The sequence below is a fragment of the Colobus angolensis genome, unplaced genomic scaffold (assembly GCF_000951035.1).
Source record: "Colobus angolensis palliatus isolate OR3802 unplaced genomic scaffold, Cang.pa_1.0 Scaffold8, whole genome shotgun sequence".
Classification (NCBI taxonomy): Eukaryota; Metazoa; Chordata; class Mammalia; order Primates; family Cercopithecidae; genus Colobus; species Colobus angolensis.
The window spans coordinates 12649738-12676800 of record NW_012121820.1 but is presented as its reverse complement, the minus strand read 5'-3'; the positions used below and the strand labels follow the sequence as shown (position 1 = coordinate 12676800).

At 44.0% G+C, this 27063-nt stretch overlaps 1 protein-coding gene across 1 annotated transcript in view; it reads left to right on the top strand.

The window, feature by feature from the left end:
- The window catches only part of TOP1 (topoisomerase (DNA) I), a 97352-nt gene extending 80798 nt beyond the window's left edge, over window positions 1-16554 (top strand). Inside the window, exons 14-21 of the mRNA XM_011929205.1 lie at window positions 4888-5031; window positions 6016-6201; window positions 7439-7507; window positions 8345-8459; window positions 10232-10359; window positions 13783-13877; window positions 14095-14244; window positions 15266-16554. Coding sequence (XP_011784595.1) covers window positions 4888-5031; window positions 6016-6201; window positions 7439-7507; window positions 8345-8459; window positions 10232-10359; window positions 13783-13877; window positions 14095-14244; window positions 15266-15368 — 990 coding nt within the window. The 3' untranslated portion in view covers window positions 15369-16554. The remainder of the gene's footprint in view (window positions 1-4887; window positions 5032-6015; window positions 6202-7438; window positions 7508-8344; window positions 8460-10231; window positions 10360-13782; window positions 13878-14094; window positions 14245-15265) is intronic.
- Window positions 16555-27063: the final 10509 nt, after the last annotated feature.

The following is a 27063-nucleotide window of genomic DNA, read 5'->3' as shown; positions in this document are numbered from 1 at the left end:
CCCAAAGTGCTGGGTAGGTGTGAGCCACCACATCCAGCCTAGAGCACTTACATTGCTACATATTTGGAGCAAACGTAATTAAAGTATGACTTATTGTGACCCAGCAGTCAATAACAGATAACGTTTTTATAGTAGAGTGCTGAAGGGTGGTAACTTGTGGTTTTACTTCATGGAGGGCTTTAGGTCGGCTATATGGGAGACTGCCATCACGACGCTTTTGTTCTACACATCTCTGCTCAGCCTCTAGAGATGTCTCCTATTCTAAGAGCCGTCTTTGCTTACTCTTGTGTCTATATTTTACTTACTTACTTCCCTCACATAATAGTGTATCATTCTATCCTATCTGTGCTCTATCAAGAAATGTAGCACAAGCATGATGTGAACTATGAATTTTCAACAATTTAAAAAATTGGAGCATTGAAAGGTAAAAAGCACAAAGTTGTAGAACAGCTGAAGTGTGATCTTTTTATGTATCCTGTCTTTGCCCCTTTTCTGGAAACTTGGATTGGCCTACTTGCAGTCATTGCCACAGTTACACTACTTCTAGCCTCAAAGGTCATTAAAAGGATTGGGATTTTTGAGAACTAAAATAACACTTGCTCTAGGTACTGAAAAGTTGTCCCGAGCTCATTCATTTTAAGTTCATCCCAGTTTGTTTTTGCTTTTCCTCCCAGGATTTCCATTACACAGACATCTTGCAAGTGTATTTCCATTCTCTTTCTCTCCCACTCTGTGCCTAGTGCCCATAGGATCTGAAATAGCATTGGAATGACAGCTAGCCTTCTGGAACCTACAGTTTCAACCAAGGAAACTCTGATTCCAGATAACCCAGGAGTTTCTTGTCCTGTATAATCTAGGAATTTACAAAAAGGATGTTTATGGGTACTCACTGCTAAGTACAATCCACTGCTAAGTTTGGAAGCATTACTTGCTCTCACAACCCAGGGAAAGTAGCCCTTAGTAAAATTCAGGTTTTTCAAACCAGCCTTAACCTTACATACAGAATTTATCATCATGATTTTTCTTTCAAATGAAATACAGCAAACTTTAGGATCAATGTTGACATCATATTGTGTTCAATCCTGTTAAAATACTCTTGGTGCCAAATACACACTTCTGCCTTTTTTCTCTTTAGAGTCTAGAATTCTGTGGGGTTCCAAAGATGTATGTGCCTACAACCTTTTTTATGTAACCACCTAGGGATTAAAGGGCTTAATGTGAAGGAAAATATCTTTACACTATTCATCTTGGAAAGCTCTCATTTTGGTGAGTTCTATTAGAGAAAATAAGACACAAGCTCATTAAAAATATATACATATATATTCTGAGCCTGGCATCTTGGTATAAAATTCAAAACGTTTTAAATCTGTGTATTAATAAGACTAACATAGACCTAAGTGTGTAGACTAAAATATTAAAGCTTGTAGGTGATATCATGGTAGAATATGACCTTAGAGTAGATTCCTTCGGACAGAGGAACACCAACAAGAGAAACAATTGACTAAATGGACTTCATTAAAATTAAAAATTTATGTACAGCAAAAGACACTGCTAAAATAAATACAGAATTTACAGACTAAAAGAAAATATTTGCAACATGTTTATCTGGCAAAGGGCTTATATCCAGACTATACAAGGAATTCCTATAGCTCCATAATAAAAAGACAGACATCCCCATAATAAAAAGAGCAAAAGACTTAAACATATGCTATACAAAAGAAGATACAGGAATGGTCAATAAATAAGCAAATGAAAGAGTACTCGACATCACTAATTATCAGTGGAGTGAAGATTTAGCCACAGGGAGATACAAATTCCAGTTCTAGGTATTTTTACCTCAAGTGAAATAAAAACATATTTGTCCATGAAAAGACTTGTACAAGAATGTTCATAGCAGTGCTGTATTCATAAGAGTGGAAACATCCCAGAATAGATAACACATTATGGTACAGTCATAGAATATACTATATTTAGCAGCAGTTAAAGAAGGGAACTACTTATATATTCAACAACATGGATGAATCTTAAAAACACGTTAAAGGCCAGGTGTGGTTGGTGCATGCCTGTAATCCAAGCACTTTGGGAGGTCAAGGCGGGTGGATCACTTCAGGTCAGGATTTCGAGACCAGCCTGGCCAACATGGCGAAACCACGTCGCTACAAAAAAAATACAGAAATTAGCCAGGGGTGGCGCACACCTGTAATCTCAGCTACTCAGGAGGCTGAGACATGGGAATTGCTTGAACCCGAGGGGCGGAGGTTGCACTGAGCCAAGATCGCACCACTGTACTCCAGCCTGGTGACAGAGCGAGATGCTGTCTCAGAGAAAAAAGAAAAAGAAAGCGTTAAAAAGGCAGACAGGGGAGTCTATACTGTGATTCTGTTTATATAATCTAGACTAGGCATAACTAATCCATGATGATAGTAATCAGATTGAAGGATCAGTGGTTGCTTGATGGAGATTGCCCGAGAAGGGAAATAAAGAGCCATGTAAGAATACTGGTAAATGTCATCTTCCCCAGTACAAACGTCTGAGAAAGTTACTAGAAAACAGTCCAGTTTGCCTTCTCACCCCCAACTTTGTAATCTTGAATCCAGATCCTGATTCCACCCAACCACTCTACTGAATGGATAGCAGCTATATTAGAGACAATATAGTGGGCCTGCTAGTTTAAAAAAGTCACCCAAAGAATGTCATCTACAATCAGTTAAATTAGATTTTTACCCATTACTGAAGTGTGATTGAATTAGGGAAAGAGGAGAGGTGGTCAAAGGCAGCCTTCTCCAATGGATTCCTTGTCTTCTTGAGATGGTTTTGTGATACCTTGCCTGGAAGACCTAGGTGGTTAGTTTATTTTCTAAAAGTAGTCTAAGAAAGCTTGTTCAGGGCATTGAACACTGCAGGGACAAGCATACTTCTTGGAGGCCAGCCATCTCCTGCTAGATCTAAGCGGGGTAGCTTCTGCCCCCACCTCCATCTCAGCTTATTTGACAGAATCCTGGATCCTTTGTGCAGGAGCCCAGCCAGCCTGTGAAGAAAAGTTGGTCTGGTAGTATCCTGTGAATGACTTATGGGTTGGGTTTTTCTAAATCTCATTTGCCTGACTCCTACCTTACATTCCAGTGGTGTGGCTAAGGAATTGAGCAAACGTAACCCTAGGGGACTTTGAAACAGGCTTTGGTAGTCCGTGTGCATTAGAGTGAGGGGAAAGAGGCCACTTCTGAGCTGGGTACTCTATTGTTGAAGGTGAGCCTTTTGTGTCCAATTTTTCCGTGCATGTGTAAGAACAGTTGTCATGGAGATTTTCTACTGACTTGTGCATGAGGACAGCTTGTATCTCACCTTTTCTTATTCACCCTGTTAAATGTCAAAATGTACTAAGACTTAGGTATTTTTTCTGCGTCACCAACTACTAAATCACCCACCCATAATAGCAGGTAGTTACTGAAACTCCTGTTTTGTAGCCAAACAAGTACATACCAGTGGCACACATGATTGTGAGAGTGCTGACTCCTTAGCTTTACTGTTGTAAGCTTTTAATTTCTGAGTACTTTCAGGATCAAGAAGTGGAAGACATTGTTGCTGTAGGTACCTCATGCTTATGCACACCCAGAAGGCTGGTTCTGCCCCCACCCCACCGCCCACCCCTTTTCTTTGATAGGGTCGTCCTCTATTACCCAGGCTGAAGGGCTGGTTATCTTTACCACAGGTCTTATGTCTCTAGGACCATGGGTCCACGTCATAGTCAGGAACCAGGCATGTGTGGGCAGAAATCACTACCACTTTCCTTTGTTGTGGGTGGGGAAATTAAGAGCAGTGATTCTTGGATTCTTAAATTCCTTCTGTATGTTTATGTCATGTAGTCTGTTTTATGCTGTTTTATGTAACCCCTGCTTCTGGGATTTCTTGAAATTTTTCCCTTCTCACTTGTCATAATTGGCTCTTGCTTGTGAGTCTATTTTCATTCAGCTTGGTAGCAGAAATCTTCTTCACTATTGTTTAGACACAGTTTTCACACGGTTTTAATAACCCTTCATTGGCTTTAGAATCAACTTTTAACCCTTCCACCAAAAGCTCTTATTTTTTTTTCAAGGCTTCCCAGAAACATAGTTCCTCTCAGTCTCATCAAGAAATGTTTTGAAATGCAGAAGTTAGAAAATGGTGAATAAGTATGGTTGTTCCTGGAAGTCATTGTGTCCTTAGTAATTACATGTTGTAGTCTTTGGTTCTGCGTCTCTGACAGCTTCACCACGCTGTAATTTAATGGAATTCACTTAGATTTAATGGAATTCAGTCCTAGTAGAAAACTGCTATTGGGTCGCAGAGTTGGCAGCAAGGCTGTGAAATTGATGTGGGAATGAGGGTGATTATGTGCTTTGTCTTGACAGAATTTAGTTTTTGGGACATCCCATGTGGGTTTTTCCCAGGAACATAAACATTTTACAGAATTAAAACTAGAAACTTTCTTCTGGGAAAGCCTCAGAAGTCAGTTGTGCTTGGCAGTGAGATGGGACAGTGTGCATTCTTACCAGGTTAAATGTGCCAAACTCTCTCTTCAGTACTATTCTTTTTTTACCTTTGCTTAAGGTCAAGTTCCTGCTCTTTTGTTCAAACTGTTGCTTTGTCACCTATGCTGGAGTGCAGTGGCATGATCTCGGCTCACTGCAACCTCTGCCTCCTGCGTTCAAGCAATTCTTGTGCCTTAACCTCCCGATTAGCTAGCCGGGATCATAGACTTGCATCACCTTGCCTGGCTATATTCAAAGTCTGCCTTTACTACACTGTCCCGAAGTAATCTACCTTTGGGTTCCTTGCCTGGCTATATTCAAAGTCTGCCTTTACTACACTGTCGCGAAGTAATCTACCTTTGGGTTTGGGTCTTTATAGGGTGAGAAGGACTGGCAGAAATACGAGACTGCTCGGCGGCTGAAAAAATGTGTGGACAAGATCCGGAACCAGTATCGAGAAGACTGGAAGTCCAAAGAGATGAAAGTCCGGCAGAGAGCTGTAGCCCTGTACTTCATCGACAAGGTGAGAGCATCTTCTCATCGGCACTGTCTAGTGTTGAGCTTAACAAGGGAGTTTCTGCTCTGCCCCAGGCCCTGTGCCACATACTGTATATCACAACTCAACACACATAGAAATATATTTGTGTGTATAACTGAATCAAAAGTTGCACAGAACAATGCTTAGCTTTACTGTGAGCAGTAGATTCTGATTTTTTTTTTTACTTTATTTCATTCCTTTAGAAAGTTGGTTATAACTTATAAAATTGGTTAAATAAACCAGGCAGGTATCACCATTATATAGTTTTAAAGACCATGCTCTAGAGGAGATCAATTTCTTGGTACTCACGAGAAGAAAAAAAAGTTCATGTTTTTCCCCCAGTCTTGTGTTTTAACGTAAGTTCTGACTTGTCTCAAAATTCACACTAGCTTTTTGAGTTTGATTGCCCAGAGTAGCCCCACTCCCTCATTTGCTGCCTTATTTTTTTTTGTTGTTTTCTCCATCCCCATTTCAGAGGACAGAACAGACAGAAGAGGAGCTTGAATATTTAACATCCCTATAGATTTCATAGTGGGTGGGGGAGGAAGTAACACAGCAGAATCCAGAGTTTCCAGGCCATGCTGACTGACGCTGTGGCTTCAAACAGAATTGGGAGGCTTCTGTTTTGGATTCTCAGAAATTGTATAAGGGTCAAAAGGCCGGGCGTGGTGGCTCATGCCTGTAATCCCAGCACTTTGGGAGTCCGAGGCAGGTGGATCACGAGGTCAAGAGATTGAGACCATCCTGGCCAACGTGGTGAAACCCCGTCTCTACTAAACATACAAAAAAAATTTGCCAGGCATGGTGGTGGACACCTGTAGTCCCAGCTACTTGGGAGGCTGAAGCAGGAGAATCACTTGAACCAGAGAGGCGAAGGTTGCAGTGAGCCGAGATCGCGCCACTGCACTCCAGTCTGGCGACATAGCAAGAGTCTGTCTCATGCTCACCTTTTCTTTCTTTCCTGGGCAGCTTGCTTTGAGAGCAGGCAATGAAAAGGAGGAAGGAGAAACAGCGGACACTGTGGGTTGCTGCTCACTTCGTGTGGAGCACATCAATCTACACCCAGAGCTGGATGGTCAGGAATATGTGGTAGAGTTTGACTTCCTCGGGAAGGACTCCATCAGATACTATAACAAGGTCCCTGTTGAGAAACGAGTAAGTTAATGTAGCCTGTACTGTCTGGCTTGTTTTTCATCCTTCAACAAGCATGGGTTGACTGCTTTTTTGTGTGCTCTGCACTTTGCTGGGCACCAGCAAAAGTGACTTGAGACAGGCATTGTGGCACATGCCTGTAGACCCAGCTACTCAGAAGGCTGAGACAGGAGAATCACCAGAGACCAAAAGTTTGAGGCTGTAGTGTGCTGTGATCACACCTGTGAATAAGCACTGCACTCCAGCCTGGGCACAATAGTGAGAGTGTGCCTCTCAAATTAAAATAAAAATAAATGACTTGAAAGAGGAGAGAGGTATTATTTGATATCTTGTATACCTCCTTTTAGTCACTGTCCCGCCCTGTGCTATCTTCTGGTAGCAGTATTCATTGGAGCATGCTGTAGAATAGGCCCTTACAGCAAATTCAGCATATGATTTAACTGTATCTTAGTATCCCCTGGTCATGTGGCACATTTGTCACTTTGTATCTTTGCTCAGCCTCTCTCCAGCTCCTGAGTGAAAGGTTAATCTGTTAGTCCCCAGATCTCTGAGCCCATCACTGAAGAGGGTGCTACAGATCCATAGTCCCAATCTAATCTTTTCCATAGTATTGGGCTTGAACCAGAGACGTGTAGTGTGCAGGATCCTAATAATCCAGCCCACCAGCAGTCCTCTTCTTGTAAGGACACTATAATCAGTAATTAGGCTTTGCTGGCTGTGGAAGTACTCTGTATGAGAGACTAAAGAGATTTGACAATGAAATGTAATACCTGACCTCAGATTGGATTCTGTACTGGTGAGATAAAGGGCATCATCAGGTAAACTGACCAAATTGGATTGTGGACAGTAGATTGTATCAATGTAAATTTTTGAAGCTGATAGATACTGTGTAAATGTAAGGGAATATCTATTTTTAGAACATATACACTGAAATGTTGGGGACCATATTATAAGTAAGTACTTATAAATGTACTTTAGGACCATATGATAAGTAAGTGCTTATAAATGGCTCAGAACAAATAATTATGTATATATATATCTGTAAATATACACATGGAGAGAGTGAGCATACATGCGCACTGTGCAAATGATGAATGGGGTGAAATGTAAACAGTGAATCTCAGTGATGGATGTATGCATCTTCCTTGTGCCTTTTTCTTTGCAAGTTTAAGTTTGGGATTATTTCTAAAGTTAGGATTTTTTCAAAGAGTAATAATTAGGATTCACTTATGTCTTCCAGGTTTTTAAGAACCTACAACTATTTATGGAGAACAAGCAGCCTGAGGATGATCTTTTTGATAGACTCAATGTGAGTAGACAAAGCATACTATGTTGAAGGGAGTCCCAGCCAAAGCCTTACAGTACGTAAAGGGAAGGGTTGCTGGCAGACGACTTGGGCTCTCCCTTTAGCCTGGCCTGCTCTGTGGCATCCCGTACACGCTGTCTTCCTCCCTCTGAGCCCACAGTGAATCTGCAGTCAAAAGAAGACACATCTGCTGCAGAACAAATGCTAAAGCACTCGGTAGGGGGTAGACAAGCCCTACCTTTTATCCTTCCCTGCTCCTGCAGCACTTTCACTTCACTGGATGCCCAGCCATCCCTGCTGGAGAGCCAAAACCTATCCCTGCTATCTTAATAGGGAACGACAAATTTGCTTTATTGGTCTGTTAAGCCCACCAGCCTGGGCCAGGCTTGGTGGCTTACGCCTGTTACCCCAGCACTTTGGGAGGTCAAATAGGGCAGATCCCTTGAGGTCAGGAGTTTGAGACCAGCCTGGGCGACAAGGCAAAACCATTATCCAGGCATGGTAGTCCACACCTGTAGTCCCAGCTACTTAAGAGCCTCAGGGGGATTGCATGAGCCCGGGAGGTGGAGGCTGCAGTGAACCAAGATTGCACCACTGCACTCCAGGCTGGGTGTCAGAGTGAGACCCTGTCATACACACACAAAAAGACTGAAATACTTCATAGAGAGGCGTCATGTAACCCTGTATTCTGGAATTCTTTTCCTCTTTCCCTAACTTCCCACTTGTAGGGCAATAAACCGACAAGATTGTGACTGCACTGGCATAAATTACTCCTAGGACTGCCAGAAGGAGCAGGTAGTACAGCTTTGACCTAAATCTCTGTTGCTTTGTCTCCTCCAGACTGGTATTCTGAATAAGCATCTTCAGGATCTCATGGAGGGCTTGACAGCCAAGGTATTCCGTACATACAACGCCTCCATCACGCTACAGCAGCAGCTAAAAGAACTCACAGCCCGTAAGTACTGCTTGGCCAGACAGGGCCCACACCCCTACTAATGGTATCCAGTGTCCTTGCTTAGCTAAGTCTTAGAGTCAGTTCTACATTTTTTTTTTTTTGAGACGGAGTCTTGCTCTGTCGCCCAGACTGGAGTGCGGTGGCCGGATCTCAGCTCACTGCAAGCTCTGCCTCCCAGGTTTACGCCATTCTCCTGCCTCAGCCTCCCGAGTAGCTGGGACTACAGGCGCCCGCCACCTCGCCCGGCTAGTTTTTTGTATTTTTCGTAGAGACGGGGTTTCACCGTGTTAGCCAGGATGGTCTCGATCTCCTGACCTCGTGATCCGCCCATCTCGGCCTCCCAAAGTGCTGGGATTACAGGCTTGAGCCACCGTGCCCGGCCTCAATTCTACCTTTTTTCCCTACTTGTGGTCACTTTTTCGCTCTAGACCTGTAGTAGCCAGCTAATGCTATGCTTAGTTGTATAAACATAGGATCAGTGCTGTTTCCCCCTTCCCACCCCCAACTTCAAGATTAATTTCATGGAATGCTGACAGCTTTTCACCTGCTATGAAAATGCCTGCATTTGTGTTTTATACGTATATTACTTAAAAGCCCACAGAGTGAAGACAGTGCTGTGATGTTCTGTTAAATTGGAGAGAGTAAAGTTGTCATGGTTACCAGAAAAATACAGGAACAAGTCCTTTCCCTGAAGTTTCTGTCATTTTTTTTCCCCCATAAGAGAGTAGATACTTTCTATAGCTGATTTTTAGAATATCATCATCAAGATCCATGGGCTTTTTTTTCCTGGAGCCCAGTCACTATTGAATTTCCACTGCCCTCTGTAAATATGTCAAATGGCCTTAAAATATGAACCAGAAAAGCCAGAGGTAGGTATGTTGAGGGTCAGTATTTTAAGGTGGTATAAAGAATGCCACACTATACAAATAAAAACAATTTTTTTGGATGGCATTTATAATTTTTCTTTTTAAATAAGATACTACCAGGCCAGGTACAGTGGCTCACACCTGTAATCCCAGCACTTGGGTAGCCAAGGCAGGAGAATCACTTGAACCCAGGAGTTCCAGACCAGCCTGGGCAACATAGTGAGACCTCATCTCTACAAAAATTTCTAAAAATTAGGCAGGTATGGTGGTGTGCACCTGTAGTCTCAGCTGCCTGGGAGGCTGAGCCCAGGAGTTTAGGGCTGTAATGAGCTACGACCATACCACCGTACTCCAGCCTAGGTGACAGAGTGAGACCCTATCTCTAAAATAATAATAATCATAATACTACTACCACCTGTGGCTTAAAACTTTTAAACTTTTAACGTCCCTTCAATTCCTCATTCTGTTCTGGCTATGTTGGGTGGAGAGGTGGGGAGGTAGGGAGTGGCCAGCATAGAACTTAGGAATATGGGCAACAAACCATAGTAATATCAGCAGCACCTATGATGAGCATATGGGTGGGGAGGAAGCAAGGAGATAAAGGGTCCCTAGTCAAGTTCCCTGAGTAAAAAGAAAGATGTAATTTTATTATATTACCTAGACTCAGAGTTCCTCTTGTGATGGGAATTTACCCAGACCAAGCTTACATATAAACTTACTACTATCATTTTCTTAAGACTATTGACTCAATTTTTACCTTAGTCCTTGGGGGCAACTTGAATTAATCATCTGAGTAAGATAAGGGCCAGCAGAATCATAGGGATGAGGCACTGGGGGTAGACATACTGTGTGTTCACTTTTGGCGTGCAAACTGACCCTCCTGCTACCATGTTCCTTTCTTTACAGCGGATGAGAACATCCCAGCGAAGATCCTTTCTTATAACCGTGCTAATCGAGCTGTTGCAATTCTTTGTAACCATCAGAGGGCACCACCAAAAACTTTTGAGAAGTCTATGATGAACTTACAATCTAAGGTATCTTGGATAAAATGAAGGGAACTGTGTCTGCTATGGGCAGATCATCTGCAAATGAGAGGATTTGGGGCTGGGATATCAGCAGGCCAGTTCTGGGTCTGTTGTAGAAGGTCTATGCTAAAGATAAACAAATGGAAATATGATAGTACTTAATCTCTAATCAAGATACTGAATATCAGAGTACCCATTGTTCAAGAAATCTTTCTTCTACAGATAGAAGTTCTATACTGGCCACTCCCTATTTTGAAAAACTAACTTTGGTGTACATTCTAATTGCTAATTACTGTCCTTATGGTACATGAGGAAAGTGGATTTAAAGAGAGTCTTCATAATTCCTTGCCACAGCTCAGAAATATAGCCATTTCTAAATTAGATTGTTTCAAATTCAAAAGATGATGAAACAATTATATATTTAAAGTCTTTCTAATCCTAACATAGCTATTTTTATTTTTACGCGTTCCACATGAATCATATTTTTATATAGTTCATCATCAAACATCTGTTGAATACTGGCCATGTGCCAGACAAGTTGCTGCCCTAGACGGAAAGACTGGTGTGCAAATAGGTGCTATTCCTTGTCCCTGAGCCTCTTTCCTCCTCCTGACTCCACCTGGTACTGAGCTTTTAAACCATAAGACACTTAACATTTGATGATGAACATTTTTGTGTTAGCAATGACTTCAAACTAATTCATCCTAACGTGGCGGTCCACAGTGAGAATTTTCAGATATTTCATTATAGAACAGATATACAGGGTTAAAAAGGAAACAAATTATATTGAAATACAGTTATGAAAATAGATTTTAAAGTCCGATACAGTAATAGATGTGCTTCCTTATTAAGGTCTTGAGGTGGCTGTAGTAAATTTCAAGGTAGTAATTAATATATATCAATGATACTTTAAGATTTCTGCAGCAATTCAAATACGAAATGAAAATGTCTAACGTCTATTGATGGTAAAGTCATATGTGCTGCTGCTATTATATTACTATCGTTTGTTCCCCATATTCATAACTGAAGAAGAAATGCTAAATTTCAGCTAGAGGCTGGGTGCAGTGGCTCACACCTGTAATCTCAGCATTTTGGGAGGTTGAGGTGGGAGGATCACTTGAGCTGAGTAATTCAAGACCAACCCGGGCAACAGAGTGAGACCCTGTCTCTATTAAAAATTTAAAAGTAAATATAAATAAATTTCAAAAAGAGGTTATTGAAATTATAGATGTAATTTTTTTCTCATCCAAGTTCATGGAATTCTATACTTGTACAACTGGAGTTTAAGAACTACTATTATGGAATGAGACTGCATTTTAAGGCTCAGAATGTTTTCCATTTGTTGAGATTTCCTTAAGATAAGTACCCGTGAGTAATACAGCTGGTTCAAAAGGTACACACAACCTATAATTTATGCTACAGATGCCATCTGGCTTTCTTGAAGAGATGTACACGTCCACAGTAAATGAATATACATCCATAGACCTCTTGAGTCCTTGGATCATATGATTGGCAGGCAAAGAACTCTATAGATGGCCCATCCTAGCAGCTCCCATTTGCTGCCACTCTGTTAAATGCTGGTCATCTGGAATTGTTTATTCTCCTCATGTTATCATTCCAAGCCAGAAATAAAAGCATGAATATTCAGGTGCTGTTTACCTAATTCAGGAAAAGCCCTCCCAGGAGTATGAGGAGGTCTTTTGTTGCTCTCACTCTGGAACCACTGTTTGGGCAGCCCAGGCTGCCTGCCAGACGAGCCCTCCAAGCCCAGGATTCCTCTCCTGTGTGCCCACAAAGCAAACACACGCCCCTGTTTGCCAAGTGAATCAATGGAGTCTTTGATGCTTTGAGAGAATTTGACATAGCCTGCCAATTTAGCATTCACAGAAATGGTTAAAAGATTGTGGTTTGCTACATTTCTATCCTAAAAAGAATCTGGCTAGTGGTGTCTGTGATGCTTTTGTATATAGAATCAGTCCCCTCAGTTTGGCTTTGGACAACATAGATATTGGAAGTAAGCCATTCATAGTAAAACATATTTAGTGATTCTCTCACAATGGTGGCCTCTGTTTCCAGTCTTGGGCTGTGTGTATCTAACAAACAATTCTGGGCTCAGTGAGCAGCCCAGTGTGTGTCAGACATGTTATTTACTCTGTGGAGGTTGTCTTAACCTCACAGATCAGCTAGATGATCATAGATACGGGGTTCTCCTGCCCTCAGAGCAGCATGAGCTCCCTGACAGGGGCTCTAGCTCCATGTTGTTATCCACTGCTGTCTCTAAGCAGGAATCTAAGAACTTTCACCAGTGGTGCTTCAAGGATTCTAACAAGCAAGAAAGGCTGAAACTGCCCTTGTCTCTTCCCTTATAGATATGGATTCCACGAGATTTCAGTTGGGAAAAAAAGCTCCACAGCTGAAAGTGTTTTCACATCCATTGAGTGACAACTAAGGTCCTTCCCACCTCAGACCTCTCCCCTTTTTATTTTATGTATTTATTGAGACGGAGTCTTGCTCTGTCACCCAGGCTGGAGTGCAGTGGCGTGATCTTTGCTCACTGTAAGCTCCACCTCCCAGGTTCATGCCATTCTCCTGCCTCAGCCTCCTGAGTAGCTGGGACTACAGTTGCCCGCCATCATGCCTGGCTAATTTTTTGTATTTTTAGTAGAGACGGGGTTTCACCATGTTAGCCAGGATAGTCTCGATCTCTTGACCTTGTGATCCACCCGCTTCAGCCTCCCAAAGTGCTAGGATTACAGACATAAGCCACCACACCTGGCGACCTCTCTCCTTTTAAAAACAGAATGCCAAAGCTAGGCCCTGCCATGTCCTGGTTTGGGACAGATTGGCTGAGCTGTTTGGCTTCCTGGGTGTCTTTTAACTGCCAGTTTGTAGCCCCTTGAGTACTCTCTTCAGTGCATCCATTTTCCTTGAGAAGCTGTCACCGCCTTCCCAGAGTACTGGTGGGATCTGAGGAACAAGCTGGGGTTGCCCAGTAGATGCATGTATCCTGCCTCAGCTTCCTAAAGAGTAGCTCCTACAGTGTTCTTGGAATGAAAGCTAAAAACTGGCACAGGATCTATTTGATAAACAGCTGACATTTGTAGCCGTTCTCCCAGATGTCTGACAGCAGAGTGTTCTCTGTTGGAAAGATCAGCACCCAGATTCCCAGCCCCAGCGGGTTCCTTTCCCTGAGCCCCTAGGTTACTGCGCTATAGAACCCTTGTTTCTTGCAAGATCACTGAAGAACAAATAGTTGAATTCAGTAGTCCTTGTGCGTCTTCTCCCTGCCTTCATGAAGCCACCCTTGGTGTTTTTATCTGACAAACCACTGACAGAGACAGCTTGGTCCAGATAACATCTAGGTTTCACCTTGTCTTGAGGGAGCCATTTTTCCTCTACAGCTCATAACCTTACCACTATTATTTCCCCTAGATTGATGCCAAGAAGGAACAGCTAGCAGATGCCCGGAGAGACCTGAAAAGTGCTAAGGCTGATGCCAAGGTCATGAAGGATGCAAAGACCAAGAAGTACGTACCTGGTATTGTAAAAGTTGGGGTGGGTGGAGAAAAGTATGTGCAGCATCTGTCAGAGGTCCTGGGGCCCTGGCTTTTCTATGGTTTCTGAGGGATGTCTTTTGGAAATCTCTGTACTAGGGCTTTTATTGACTCAAAGTGGCAGCATGGGTACAGTGTGCTCTTGTTTAGAGCCCAGGCCTGGTTCTTGAGGACTCTGCTATTCTTCTAGGGTAGTAGAGTCAAAGAAGAAGGCTGTGCAGAGACTGGAGGAACAGTTGATGAAGCTGGAAGTTCAAGCCACAGACCGAGAGGAAAATAAACAGATTGCCTTGGGAACCTCCAAACTCAATTATCTGGACCCTAGGATCACAGTGGCTTGGTAAGTGTTGAACCCTCCTTGAGCTCCTGCTGCTAGCTCGAGAAAGGTGGAGGGCACTGGTGGCCTAAGCTGCACACTTCTAGTCCTCTGGGGAAACTTCTGGCTTCAGCTGTGTACAAGTTACTTTGGTTGCTGAACCTTGTCTGTAAATGCATTGCAACATTCTGGTTGCTCCTAAATGGTCAGTGCTGTCATATTGCCTTATAGTGTATGTTATGTTTTTAAGAGGCAGTTTCCATCCCTATTCCTTATGGAACTTTAGGACAGGAATGGAAACTCTTAGCTTCTGGAAAAATAGGAAAGAGCCCATCCAACTCTACCCTTCAACAAAACTTTTCGTTGAAATTTTTTGCAGTTGAAAGTAGGAACAAGAGATAAAGATGAGAATAGAGATCTGAGCAACTTACATAGAGAGGCAGAGGGGCCTTTAACAAAGGCAGATAAATATTAGGTGTCTCTCTGTGTGTCACACACACTGTCACATAACATCTGAAACAAATGGCTTTGTTTTAGAAGATGTTTAGTTTGAGCTGTTAAGTTCTGAGCACAGGTGGAGATATCCTCCCCTATGGCACTTGTTAGTCCAGGTTAAAGATTCCACCTAGCTCTTTTGTACCTCTTTCTGCTCGTTTTGCCTTGTTTGGTGCTAAAGGTTTGGTTAGCTCTTAAAAGGCGATATAGTATAGGGTTAAGAACATGGAGAAAAACTGCTTGGGTTCAAATTTCAGGTCACTTACCAGCTAGCTGTGTGAGAAAATCAGTAAATTACCTAACGTCTCTGCCTCAGTTTCTTCATCTGTACCTTTTTCACTTGTACATCTGCAGAAGCACCTACTTTAGAGATCACTGCCAAGATTAAATGAGCTGATCACATAAAACCTTTAGAACATGCTTGGTGCACTATTAATTTGCATCCTCACCAGACAGATGTGAAAGAGAAGATGGAACATCTGACCCTGGGCTTCAGATATGGGCCATTGCTGAGTCACCCTAATCCTCCTTATTTCTCCTTTGTTTGCAGGTGCAAGAAGTGGGGCGTCCCAATTGAGAAGATTTACAACAAAACCCAGCGGGAAAAGTTTGCCTGGGCCATTGACATGGCTGATGAAGACTACGAGTTTTAGCCAGTCTCAAGAGGCAGGGTTCTGTGAAAAGGAACAGTGTGGTTTGGGAAAGATGGATAAACTGAGCCTCGCTTGCCCTCGTGCCTGGGGGAGAGAGGCAGCAAGTCTTAACAAACCAACATCTTTGCGAAAAGATAAACCTGGAGATATTATAAGGGAGAGCTGAGCCAGTTGTCCTATGGACAACTTATTTAAAAATATTTCAGATATCAAAATTCTAGCTGTATGATTTGTTTTGAATTTTGTTTTTATTTTCAAGAGGGCAAGTGGATGGGAATTTGTCAGCGTTCTACCAGGCAAATTCACTGTTTCACTGAAATGTTTGGATTCTCTTAGCTACTGTATGCAAAGTCCGATTATATTGGTGCGTTTTTACAGTTAGGGTTTTGCAATAACTTCTATATTTTAATAGAAATAAATTCCTAAACTCCCTCCCCTCTCCCCCATTTCAGGAATTTAAAATTAAGTAGAACAAAAAACCCAGCGCACCTGTTAGAGACGTCACTCTCTATTGTCATGGGGATCAATTTTCATTAAACTTGAAGCAGTTGTGGCTTTGGCAGTGTTTTGGTTCAGACACCTGTTCACAGAAAAGCATGATGGGAAAATATTTCCTGACTTGAGTGTTCCTTTTTAAATGTGAATTTTTATTTTTAATTATTTTAAAATATTTAAACCTTTTTCTTGATCTTAAAGATCGTGTAGATTGGGGTTGGGGAGGGATGAAGGGCGAGTGAGTCTAAGGATAATGAAATAATCAGTGACTGAAACCATTTTCCCATCATCCTTTGTTCTGAGCATTTGCTGTACCCGTTAAGATATCCATCTTTTTGTTTTTAACCCTAATCTTTCAATTGAAAGATTTTATTGTATAAAAAGTTCCACAGGTCAATAAATTTAGAGGAAAATGAGTATTTGGTCCAAAAAAGAAAAATAATCAAGATTTTAGGGCTTTTATTTTTTCTTTTGTAATTGTGTAAAAAATGGAAAAAAAAAACATAAAAAGCAGAATTTTAATGTGAAGACATTTTTTGCTATAATCATTAGTTTTAGAGGCATTGTTAGTTTAGTGTGTGTGCAGAGTCCATTTCCCACATCTTTCCTCAAGTATCTTCTATTTTTATCATGAATTCCCTTTTAATCAACTGTAGGTTATTTAAAATAAATTCCTACAACTTAACGGAAACTTAAGCGTCTGCCTCTTTGTTACGAAGGACCTCAGGCCAGAGTTGGGGCTGGGACTTAGTGTGGGATGAGGTCTCACCACTCAGGTCAGCAAGAGTAGATTCCTCCCAGGAGCAGATGAGGTAGGGCCTGGCCTGGAAAGGGGTGTGTGTGCCTGTCCTGCTGCTGTGGGTGTGGGTTAAAGGGGAGCCAAAGTCCATATCCTTAGATGAAGACAGGAAAGGAAGGGAGGGTGCAAAAAATCCACAGTAAGAGGTGTGGTGCAAAGACAGCATCAGAGGCCTAGCGTAGGTAAAGTATATTGAGCAGGATGTTGCAGCTGTATTTGAGTCAAAAGTTTTGGAGAGCTTTCCATGTGTACTGGCCAAAAGCAGAAGGGAGCGGCTTTGAGTTTGCTCATGTGGCTAAGCTTACAATCAGGATGGGGAGAATTAAGGTTCCAGATCCCAGAAGCCCCTTCCCAGGTGGGATGCAAACTTCTCCCTGCATCGACTGCTTAATTGAAAGAGGCAGTGTGGTCTCTGACTACTTTCTGATGCTCCAGATACCCTAGCTGGCTATGGTCTCCACAAAAGTTGTTCCTTTGCTCATCCTAAATTATAGGCAAGTCTGGAATTCAGAATGAAAGGTGAGGTCTCTAGGTCAAATGGACTACAGGGAGCAGGAAGGCCAGAAGGGTCAGAATTGGTAAATTAATGGAAGGGCCCTGGGCCCTCTAGCTTGTTAGCACGAGCAGGTAGGTGTCTTCGGGGAGGCAAACCCATAGTCTCTGTTCTCCCTGAGGCTGGAGGCAGGGCTGGTACTAGGCCTACAATAGAATCCTAGAGGTCCTTGGCAGCCTGTATTTTCATTAACCAGTGAAAAAGGCAGCATTCACCCCAGGGAATAAGGGAGGTTATGTAGCCATCACTGCTTTGGAGCAGAGAGACTCCAGCCAGGTGTTTTTGAATTCTGTGTTGAGGTAGCTGGCCACTGAATGTAGGGAATACAACAGAGAGGCTCTTTTGGTACCCATTTGATAGACTGTGGCTGGTAGGAGGTGATAAGTGGACCTCAGATGCCACAGCTAGGGGACAAACTGGTCCAAAGCTAGAAGGTCAGGTAAGGAGGCCTTGCAGGCAGAAGACCTTGCTGATGAACAGGAAGTAATGCTTACCTCTCTGGCAAGGACCTCCCTTGCAAGTCTGAGGGCAGATGCTGGGCAACAGGATGCTGCTCAACACAACTGAGAAGGGCATCCCAGACGGTGGCAGCAGGCCTGGGAGACCAAAGCCAGAGAATGGGAAGCCGACCTGGGCACTGGGGATGAGAAAAGAAGCTGAACAGGTAGGTGGGGGCTAGTTGTAAAGGGCCTTGAAGGATGCCTGACCCCAGGAGTCAAGAGTAAACTTATCCCCTTGCCTAGTCCAGTAGGTTTTACTTCCAGCCACGTCCAAGAACAGGCCAGATGGGCAGGGTCTGAGAAACTTCCTCCCATCAGGCCTTTCTATGATGCCTGAGTTCGGTGTGGACAAACAGCTTCCACATGCTACGCAAGCCAGATATCTGTGTGCTGACTTGGCTCCTCTTTTTTTTACCTCACCTTCACCTCCCATCCCCCAAATCTGGCCAGCAAGTCCTGTCTGTCCATTCTCCCTGCCAAAAGCTGTCAAATTTCAGACCTCTGCTACATTAAAACATGAAAAAAAAACCTTCACAACCCTCAGCCCTTTCCAGCCACTACTTTCCCTTTTTTCCCAAACAAGCACCTGCAATGAGTCATCTACACCATCCAGTCATTCCCCCACCCACTGCAACTAGCTTCTGTCTCATGAGCCCACAATTCCCTCTCTTCACTGACCACTTATCACCAATGACTAAATGACCAAACCAATACATGGGCTCTCCATTCTGCGTCTGTCTTAGGGTCTCTGTGGCACTGGACACTGTTGACCACTCCTTCCATCATTTTGAGGGTACAATGATTTTTAGTAACTTTGCTGAGTGGTGCAACTATTAACCATAAATCAATTTTAGAACATTTTCATCTCCCTGTAAGATCCTTCATGCTCACTTACAGTTAATCCACATTACCACTCCCAGCCTCCACTAACCTTTCTAAATGTGCATTCTGAACATTTCATGTAAATGGAATCATTCAATATGTGACCACTCCCTTCTCTCTGGTTTTCATAATGCCAGCCTCTCCTGATTTTCCTCCTGGTCCCTATCAGGCTTTTTCTGAGTCACCTCTTCTATCAGGCCCTAAGTGCCATGATTCTTCTCTCAGCGTAGCTGATTTCATTTGCCCCTAAAGGTGATGACACCTCTTTCTCTCTAGCCTAGAGCCCTTTTCTAAGCTCCAGACTCACACTGTCAACTACACCTCTGCAGGGCATGTCCACAGGCACCTCAATCTCAGCGTCTCTAGAACTGAGCTCAGTACCTACCACCCCAAGCCTGTTGGGCTTGGGCTTCACAGCTCAGGGAAGGGCACCAGATCCTCTGTCCCCCAACCCAGAAACTAAGGTGGCCACCATCCTTCATTCCTCTCATTTCCACACCCAGTAAATTACTCCAAAATCATCTCCTCAATACCATAAAATTTAATTTTTTTCTGAAAAAATTTTACTCCTTAGAAACTCCTCAAATAATGAGACACTGTCAACTTGTTTTGAACCAAAAAGCACTTTTTAGAGAAAACACATTACCCTGAAATGACCTCAGGCCAGTTTTGGATGCTTATAAGTAGTCCCCTGACAAAAATCAGTAAACAAGGAGACAAAGAAATTTAACACGGACTTAGTAATTATTTTTCACAATCCCAAGAATTCCATTTAAACAAGCCTCTTAGAGATCACTAAATAGCAAAGCCTTTTTTAGATTTTATAATTGCACTGTGTGTGTTTGGGGGGTTTGTTTGTTTTTTTGAGACGGAGTATAGCTCTGTCACCCAGGCTGGAGTGCAGTGGTATGATCTTGGCTCATTGCAACCTCTGCCTCCTGGGTTCAAACCATTCTCCTGCCTCAGCCTCCTGCCACCATGCCCAACTAATTTTTGTATTTTTCGTAGAGATGGGGTTTCACCATGTTGGCCAGGCTGATCTGGAACTCCTGACCTTGTGATCTTCCCGCCTCAGCCTCCCAGAGTGCTGGGATTACAGCCATGAGCCACCGTCCCTGGCTGGCCCACACAAATGTTTTTAAAGGAGTCTTTTAGGCCAGGAGCAATAGCTCATGCTTGTAATCCCAGCAGTTTGGGAGGCCAAGGCAGAAAGATCACTTGAGCCCGGGAGCCCAAGGCTGCAATGAGCTAAGACTATAATACTGCACTCCAGCTTAGGTGAGAGTGAGATTCTATCTACACACACACACACCACAGTCTTTTAGAAGAACTGAGATAGTAATAGATAACATGACAGAGTTGAGGTTTGGGTCAAAATAATATGGGAGGGGTTAGTGGGTGGAATTTGGCATGAAACAAGAGTGGACACTAATTCCTTATTGAAGCTAGATGATGGGTATGTGGGCATTCACTATACTACGCACTTAGACACATTTGAGATTTTTCTTTTTCTTTTTTTGAGACGGAGTCTTGCTCTGTTGCCCAGGCTGGAGTGCAGTGGTGCAATCTTGGCTCACTGCAACCTCTGCCTCCCAGGTTCAAATGATTCTCCTACCTTAGCCTCCTGAGTAGCTGGGATTACAGGCATGTGCCACTTGTAATGCTAATTTTTTTGTATTTTTAGTAGAGACGGTTTCACCACGTTGGCCAGGCTGGTCTCGAACTCCTTACCTCAGGTGATCTGCCCACTTCAGCTTCCCAAAGTGCTGGGATTACAGGTGTGAGCCACTGCACCCGGCCTAGCCACCGTACCTGGCCGAGATTTTTCTTTAAAAATGTCTTTTTTATTTAGACACAGGGTCTCACCTCTGTTGCCCAGGCTGGAGTACACTGGTGTGATCATAGCTCACTACAGCCTTGAACTCCTGGGCTCAAACAATCCTCCCACTTCAACTTCCTGAATAGCTGAGACTACAGGTGCACGCTACCATGCCCGGCTAATTTTTTTATTTTTATATTTTTAGAGACAAGGCCTCACTATGTTGCCCAGGCTGGTCTCCAACTCTTGGGGTCAAGCAATCTTCCTGTCTCAGCCTCCCCAGATGCTGATATTATAGGTGTGAGCTACTATGCCCAGCAGAGATATTTCATAACATGTTTAAAGCAATACAGTAACTGGTTATTTTGAAGATTATTAGTATATATCCATAGAGGAATTGAGGGGGAAAAAAGCAATATCTTAATGTTATACTAAAAGGTAATTATGCTTAGGTTACAATTTTCAGTGATAACATCACATACTAATTCAGAAAGTATTCTCTTTGCTGTAACATGGATGAATCTCAATAACATTATGCTGAACGTAGACACAAGAGTACATACTGTATGACTCCATTTATGTGAAATTCCAGAATAGGCAAAACTCATCTGTAGTGACAGAAAGTCAGTCAGTGGTTGCTGGATGGGGACGCAGGAGACTGACTGCAAAGGGGCACCAGGAAACATGTTGGGATGATGGAAATATTCTCTATCTTGATTGGGTGGAGGTTACATGAGGGTATACATTTGTCAAAGCACAAATTTTACACTTAGAAATGGATGTATTTATATGTAAATTATTCCTCAACAAAAATTATTTTTTAAGTAAAAAAAATTTTAAGTAAAAAAAGTTGGCCGGGCACAGTGGCTCATGCCTGTAATCCCAACACTCTGGGAGGTCAAGGCTGGTGGATCACCTGAGGTCAAGAATTCAAGACCACCCTGGCCATGGTGAAACGCCATCTCTACTAAAAATACAAAAATTAGCCGGGTATGGTGGTGTGCACCTGTAATCCCAGCTACTCGGGAGGCTGAGGCAGGAGAATCGCTTGAACCTGGGAGGCGGAGGTTGCAGTGAGCTGAGATCGCGCCATTGCACTCCAGCCTGGGCAACAAGAGTGAAACTCTGTCTCAAAAAAAAAAAAAAAAAGGTTGTTTGCTCTCTCTCAAACTTAGAAGAGAGGGAAAGTGATGATGTGCTTTGAGAGATTCTATTAGATGACTTAAAAAGCGACTTACGGTGAAAATACAGAAATCCAAGATTCATATAAAGAGTTGAATATAATTTACTGAAAATGTGAGTGTGCGAAAAATCAATATTCATGAATCAATACATTGTTTTAAATATGTGACAAAGTATGTACATATAACTAAATAAACTATTATATGTGGACATTTGCATCTCTAAAAATGTTTATATTTTAGTTGCAAAAAATTAATAATAACCCACAAAACAACTTGGAGTAACCCTATCATGAAAATGAGTGTTTGCCTTGTATCTGGAGTGGCCACATCTCTTTCAGGCATATAGTCTCTCACTCTGCTCTATCTCCACAACACCAACAGGTCTCAATAAAGCCAAGTGGCCCTTCTCAGTGCTCCAGGGGCTCCCATCACACTGAATTGTCATGGTCTGTTGGCATTTCTGTACCCACTGCTGGAGTGGGAACTTGTTCTGACTCAGCTTGCTGTCCTAGTGCTCTAGAGGACGCATCAGTGAAGCGTGTTGCAAGGAGGAGAGAGAAAAACAGAAAAGTGCAGGTCTGCCCTGGCCTGGGCCAGTAGCTGGCAAGGGCTTTCCCATTCTCTTCCTTTATTGCCATATGTCACCTCAGTGATGCAATCACAGTGTCCCTGCCACCTTTCAGAAGAAGGTACATCTGCAGCCCAGCTGGAGAACCTCAACATCTGGGTCCCACTACAGGGGCCAATCAGCAGAGATACACCAAGGTTGATGGAGAGAGCAGTCCCTGGGAATAGCTGAGCCAGGTGTGATTTTGCCTTGAGAGAAAACATGAGGCTCTTGAGGGACAGATAATACATCCCAGGTGAGAAGGAAAGCAGGTGGACATGACCTAAGAAGTGTGAGGCCTGACGACTAAGTTGGAGCCGTAGACAGATTTGGGGGCCAGGGGTCAGGAGCCTAAACAGCAGGTTGTGGGTGGAGTTCAAGGTGCACTGTTAGTTCTTAGGAAGTAATACTGGCTGTATGCTGAGGTGCAGGCTGGCTCACAAACCCAGAGGAGGGGCTGTTCAGATGTCTAACATGAGAAACTGACTAAAAATTAAAGAATGGTTTAGGTTGGGTGCAGTGGCTCATACCTGTAATCCCTGCACTTTGGGAGGCTACGGCAGGTGGATCACCTGAGGTCAGGAGTCGAGACCAACCTGGCCAACATGATGAAACCCTGTCTCTACTAAAAATACAAAAAATTAGCTGAGCATGGTGGCACGTGTCTGTAATCCCAGCTACTCAGGAGGCTGAGGCAGGAGACTTGCTTGAACCCAGGAGGCGGGAGTTGCAGTGAACCAAGATTGCACCACTGCACTCTGACCTGGGCAATAAGAGTTTTTTTTTAAAAAAAAAAAAAAAAAGAATGGTTTAAAGGAAAAGGACAATGTTTTATATATGGATCAAATTAGACACTGCAAGACTATAAATCTGCTCCCTTCAAATGTGAAAAGGGCTTCAGTGAGCTATACACTATACTTGTATATTATGCCTTCGATATTCACTCAAGGCCATTACAAGGAACAAATGAAAACGGCATCAGCATTTGCTATCGATCAGTTGAGAACATTCTCCACTATTTCAATTAAATAAGTATCCAGGTGAGAAACTTCTTTTATAATTTAACCCCAGAATTTTTTTTTTACTCTAAAGAACCAGTTAACAGAATAGAAAGTGTTACTGTTTTGGCTATCAGGAAGCTCAGCCATGTTTAATTCTCAATCCCATCAGCTACGTTAACCCATAAACCATATTATCATCCTCCTCCTTATAATCTCATCTCCTACTTCTATATTTTGTTCTCTATTTTTAAGTACTCAAAACTTTTTTTAAAGGGCTGAAAAAGAATACATTTGTGGTAGGCATAGCAATGTGCCACCCAGATCCCCTTCAAGGAAGGACTTGTTGACCCAACTATTGGGAGAGCTATCAGCAGAAAATCTTTAGCTGCCAGCCCCTCGAAGATCACCTTGGCTGCAGAGTGCCGTCTGGCCCAGGCTAGGCTCTTCCCAGGACATTACAACTCCTTTCCAGGCTAGTGCCAGACAACAGAGATCCTGGGGGTTGGCTGAGACTGTCATCAGGCCTGCGTCTCCTTTTAGTTTGCCCTGTGCCCACTCCTGTTTCTTTCTAGTACCTCGCCGAGTGTTGATCCCAGGAGCACTCCCTAATAAACATGCTGCACACTAACCTGTCACAGAGTCCACATCCAAAGAACCCAACCTGTGACAGCACTGAATCAAAAGAGACTCAGGAGGCTGAGGCAGGAGAACTGCTTGAACTTGGGAGACAGAGTTTGCAGTGAGCCGAGATTGCGCCATTGCACACCAGCCTGGGCGACGAGAGAGAAACTCTGTCTCAAAAAAAAAAAAAGAGAAAATACATCAGGTAGGGGTATTTTACAAAGAAGAGAGGATATACAATAAAGTGTTCATACATACATGGGAAGTAAAACAGCACTGACTGGGGCCAGACTACCTGGGTTTCAATCCTACCTTTTCGCTCTGTGCCTCAGTTTTTTCATCTGGAAAATGGGGGTAATAAGAGCACTTATAGGGCTGTAATGAGGAAGAAATGAGACAATGTGGATAAAGCAGTTCCATAGTGTTTACTATACGCCAACCACTGTTCTAAGTGGTCATTTAATAAACAGCTGTGAGGCCAAACCCACAGGTCCCGAGGGGCAGCTGGGCTGGGACTCTCCCCAGACTCTGGGCACGGGCACAGGTACAGAGTAGGCCAAGGCATGCTGAAGCATGCATGCTCACAGAAATAGGCCTGAGCAGGGCTAGCTTGGGTGACGTCACAGGCGTGTGCCTTGTGTGGGTGCTGGGCTGCTCCTCCCAGACAGCGCAGCTGCACGTATTGCCATTCACACCCACGCACCCATATATATGCTGAGCTGGGGGGAAGCCCACACAGACCACACCCTCTGCATGCCCTGTTTTTCCTGCACCTCCTTTGGTGGAAGGAGGCACCTGAGGCCTGGGATGCTGGCCCAGAAGTCCCAGGAGGAAATGGGCCCTGTTCCCTGATTACAGGCCTGGCAACGGGCTGAAAACTCAAGCTCTTGTTGGCAGGGATTTCTTGAGCCCCTGGAGGTCCAGCCCCAGAGGCAAAAGTAAAAGCAAGGAAGACTTACCCTGCACGTTGGGAAGCTCCCCCAAAAATGGAGAAACAGATTTAAAAAGTATCAGAGCCCACAGGCTGCCTGAGTCAGCACGGGAAGCTCAATGAGGGCTGCAGCACTTAGGAGGGTGCCTCCTGTAAAAAACAGGATCAGACAGCCAGAGAGGGGCCCCATTCAGCCCCTGCCCACCTTCCTGGCCTCATCACTCCCTATCCCCTCCTCAGTCAGGAAACTCTAGCTTTGTAACCCTAAATTCCACAACCTCTTCCTGGCCTCAGGGCCTTTGTACATGCTGTTACCTCTACTTGGAATGTACTTTACTCCAACCCACCTTTAATAATTCACCTCACCATTGACTCACTTCCTTTAGACTTCTGCTGAGATCTGAAGAGATCTCGACCCAATGTTTTTCCTCCTAGCCCTCATCACAATTGTCTTTATATAACAGAGTGTTTAATGTCTGAACTCCCGGAGAGCTGGCACTGGGTCTCTCTTGTGCTCCTAACTCATGTTGTCAAGGCCCAACACAAGGAAGAGCAGGGTCCACAGAACTCTAAGCCTAAGCCAGTTCAAGCCACACTCTGTGAGCATTCACGTTCTGCTGGATTCCCTGTGCCCTAGGCCAGCAGTGAGCATGCCTCCCCTCACCCATGCTGATTAACCAGAGAGCCTCCACGCCCACTGACTACTGACCACCAGGACTTACCTAAGCCAGTGGATCTCCTGTGAGGCAGAAAACTCATGGAGTCAGGTCGACTTGGTTCTAATTCCCACCTAGTTATGTTAGTTATGGGGCTTTGGGGCAAATTGTAGAACTTCTCTGAATCTCTGTTTCTCATCAGTAAACTGCAGACCATCATTCCTCATTAGAGGATAATTATGAGGATCAGGTGTGACCACAGGTGCACGCCTTCAGCACAGGGTCTATGCTAGCTCCCACCCGCCCACGTAAAGGCCTGCCACTAGGTGGCAGTCCATCTCAGCTACCCCACTGCTCCCTAGGCCACAGAAGCTGGCTAGGACAAAGTGTCTCAAAGTCATGCTGAATTGTGAGCTTCTTAGGGGATGCACTTGAGGAAATCAATGTAACACACAAGTTTCTACTACAGCAAGACAAAGTCAGAAGCAGCAGCCCCAGGTCACTATCCAGCTGAGTAGGTTGCCTGAGCACACACTCTTACATACTTACAAACTCTAGTCTAGTCCTACTATCTCACAAATCCCAGGAAGCCTGGCTTTTTCTCTGGCATCAGCTGGAAGCTCTGTTGTGCTTCTCACCTCTGAAATGCAGTAAGTTGTCCTGCTGTGTCTGGCAGCCAACCCACTGCCTGGCTCAACATATCAGACTCCACCGCGACCGCTGGTGTCCTCAATCTTGGCGGTGCTGACAGGGGCAGATAGATTGCAGGGGTAAGTTTCAAGAATGGCTTCAGAAAGACGAAGAGTATGAATTATTCCATAACCAGAAAAAGGCCTTGTGGCTGGAGAATGGAGAGTGAAGGAGCACTTGTGAGAGATGAAACTGGTGAGATGGACAGGTCATATAGAACCTGCTAGGCCAAGCAGCGAGTGTGGATTTTCGGTGCAATAGGAATTCAAGGAGGGTTTTAGGCTGGATGTAGGGGATCATTATTTAATTTCATTGTAAAGATTTAAAGCATGGAGAATAGATCCAGGCAAAACCAAAGTGAATAGTCTGGGTGACAGGAGATGGGGCCTTCAGCTTGTGGGTTCAGTGAACAGATCTTGATGGATTGGAGGTGAGGCAGAGGGAGCAATCAAAGTTATCTGAAAGGTTTTTGGCCTTCCAACTTAGAGGAGTTTAGTACCACGTTCTGAGAAAGTGAAGACTGGAAGGAACCGTTTGGGGAGGGAAGGTTAGCTGTCTAAGGTGGGGGGATGTGGAACATGCAGTGGGATGCTGAGGCCTGGAACGTAGGGGAGATGCAGGTTTGGAGTCATCGGTGCCTGTGTGGTGGGTAAAGCCAGGGGAAAGGTCAGGTCGCCTTGGGATCTGGCCTAGCACTGAGTGCAGAGGAAGAGAAGCTTCTGAGATCGAGAGGCAGCGGCCACAGGAGGAGGAGGAAAGCAAGGCGGGGAAAACCAAAGTTCAGGAGAGCATGTGCAAGAGGGGCGCCCGGGGTCAGACACGCTGCGTGGGGACGGAGCGTACAAAGGCTGATGCGAGGGACAGATACAAAGGCCCTGGGAGCTGCAGGTCAGGCCGCTGGGTAGCGCGGCCGCGGACTTAACGCCCCTGCAAGGGGCTTGGGGGGAGCTCTCCGAA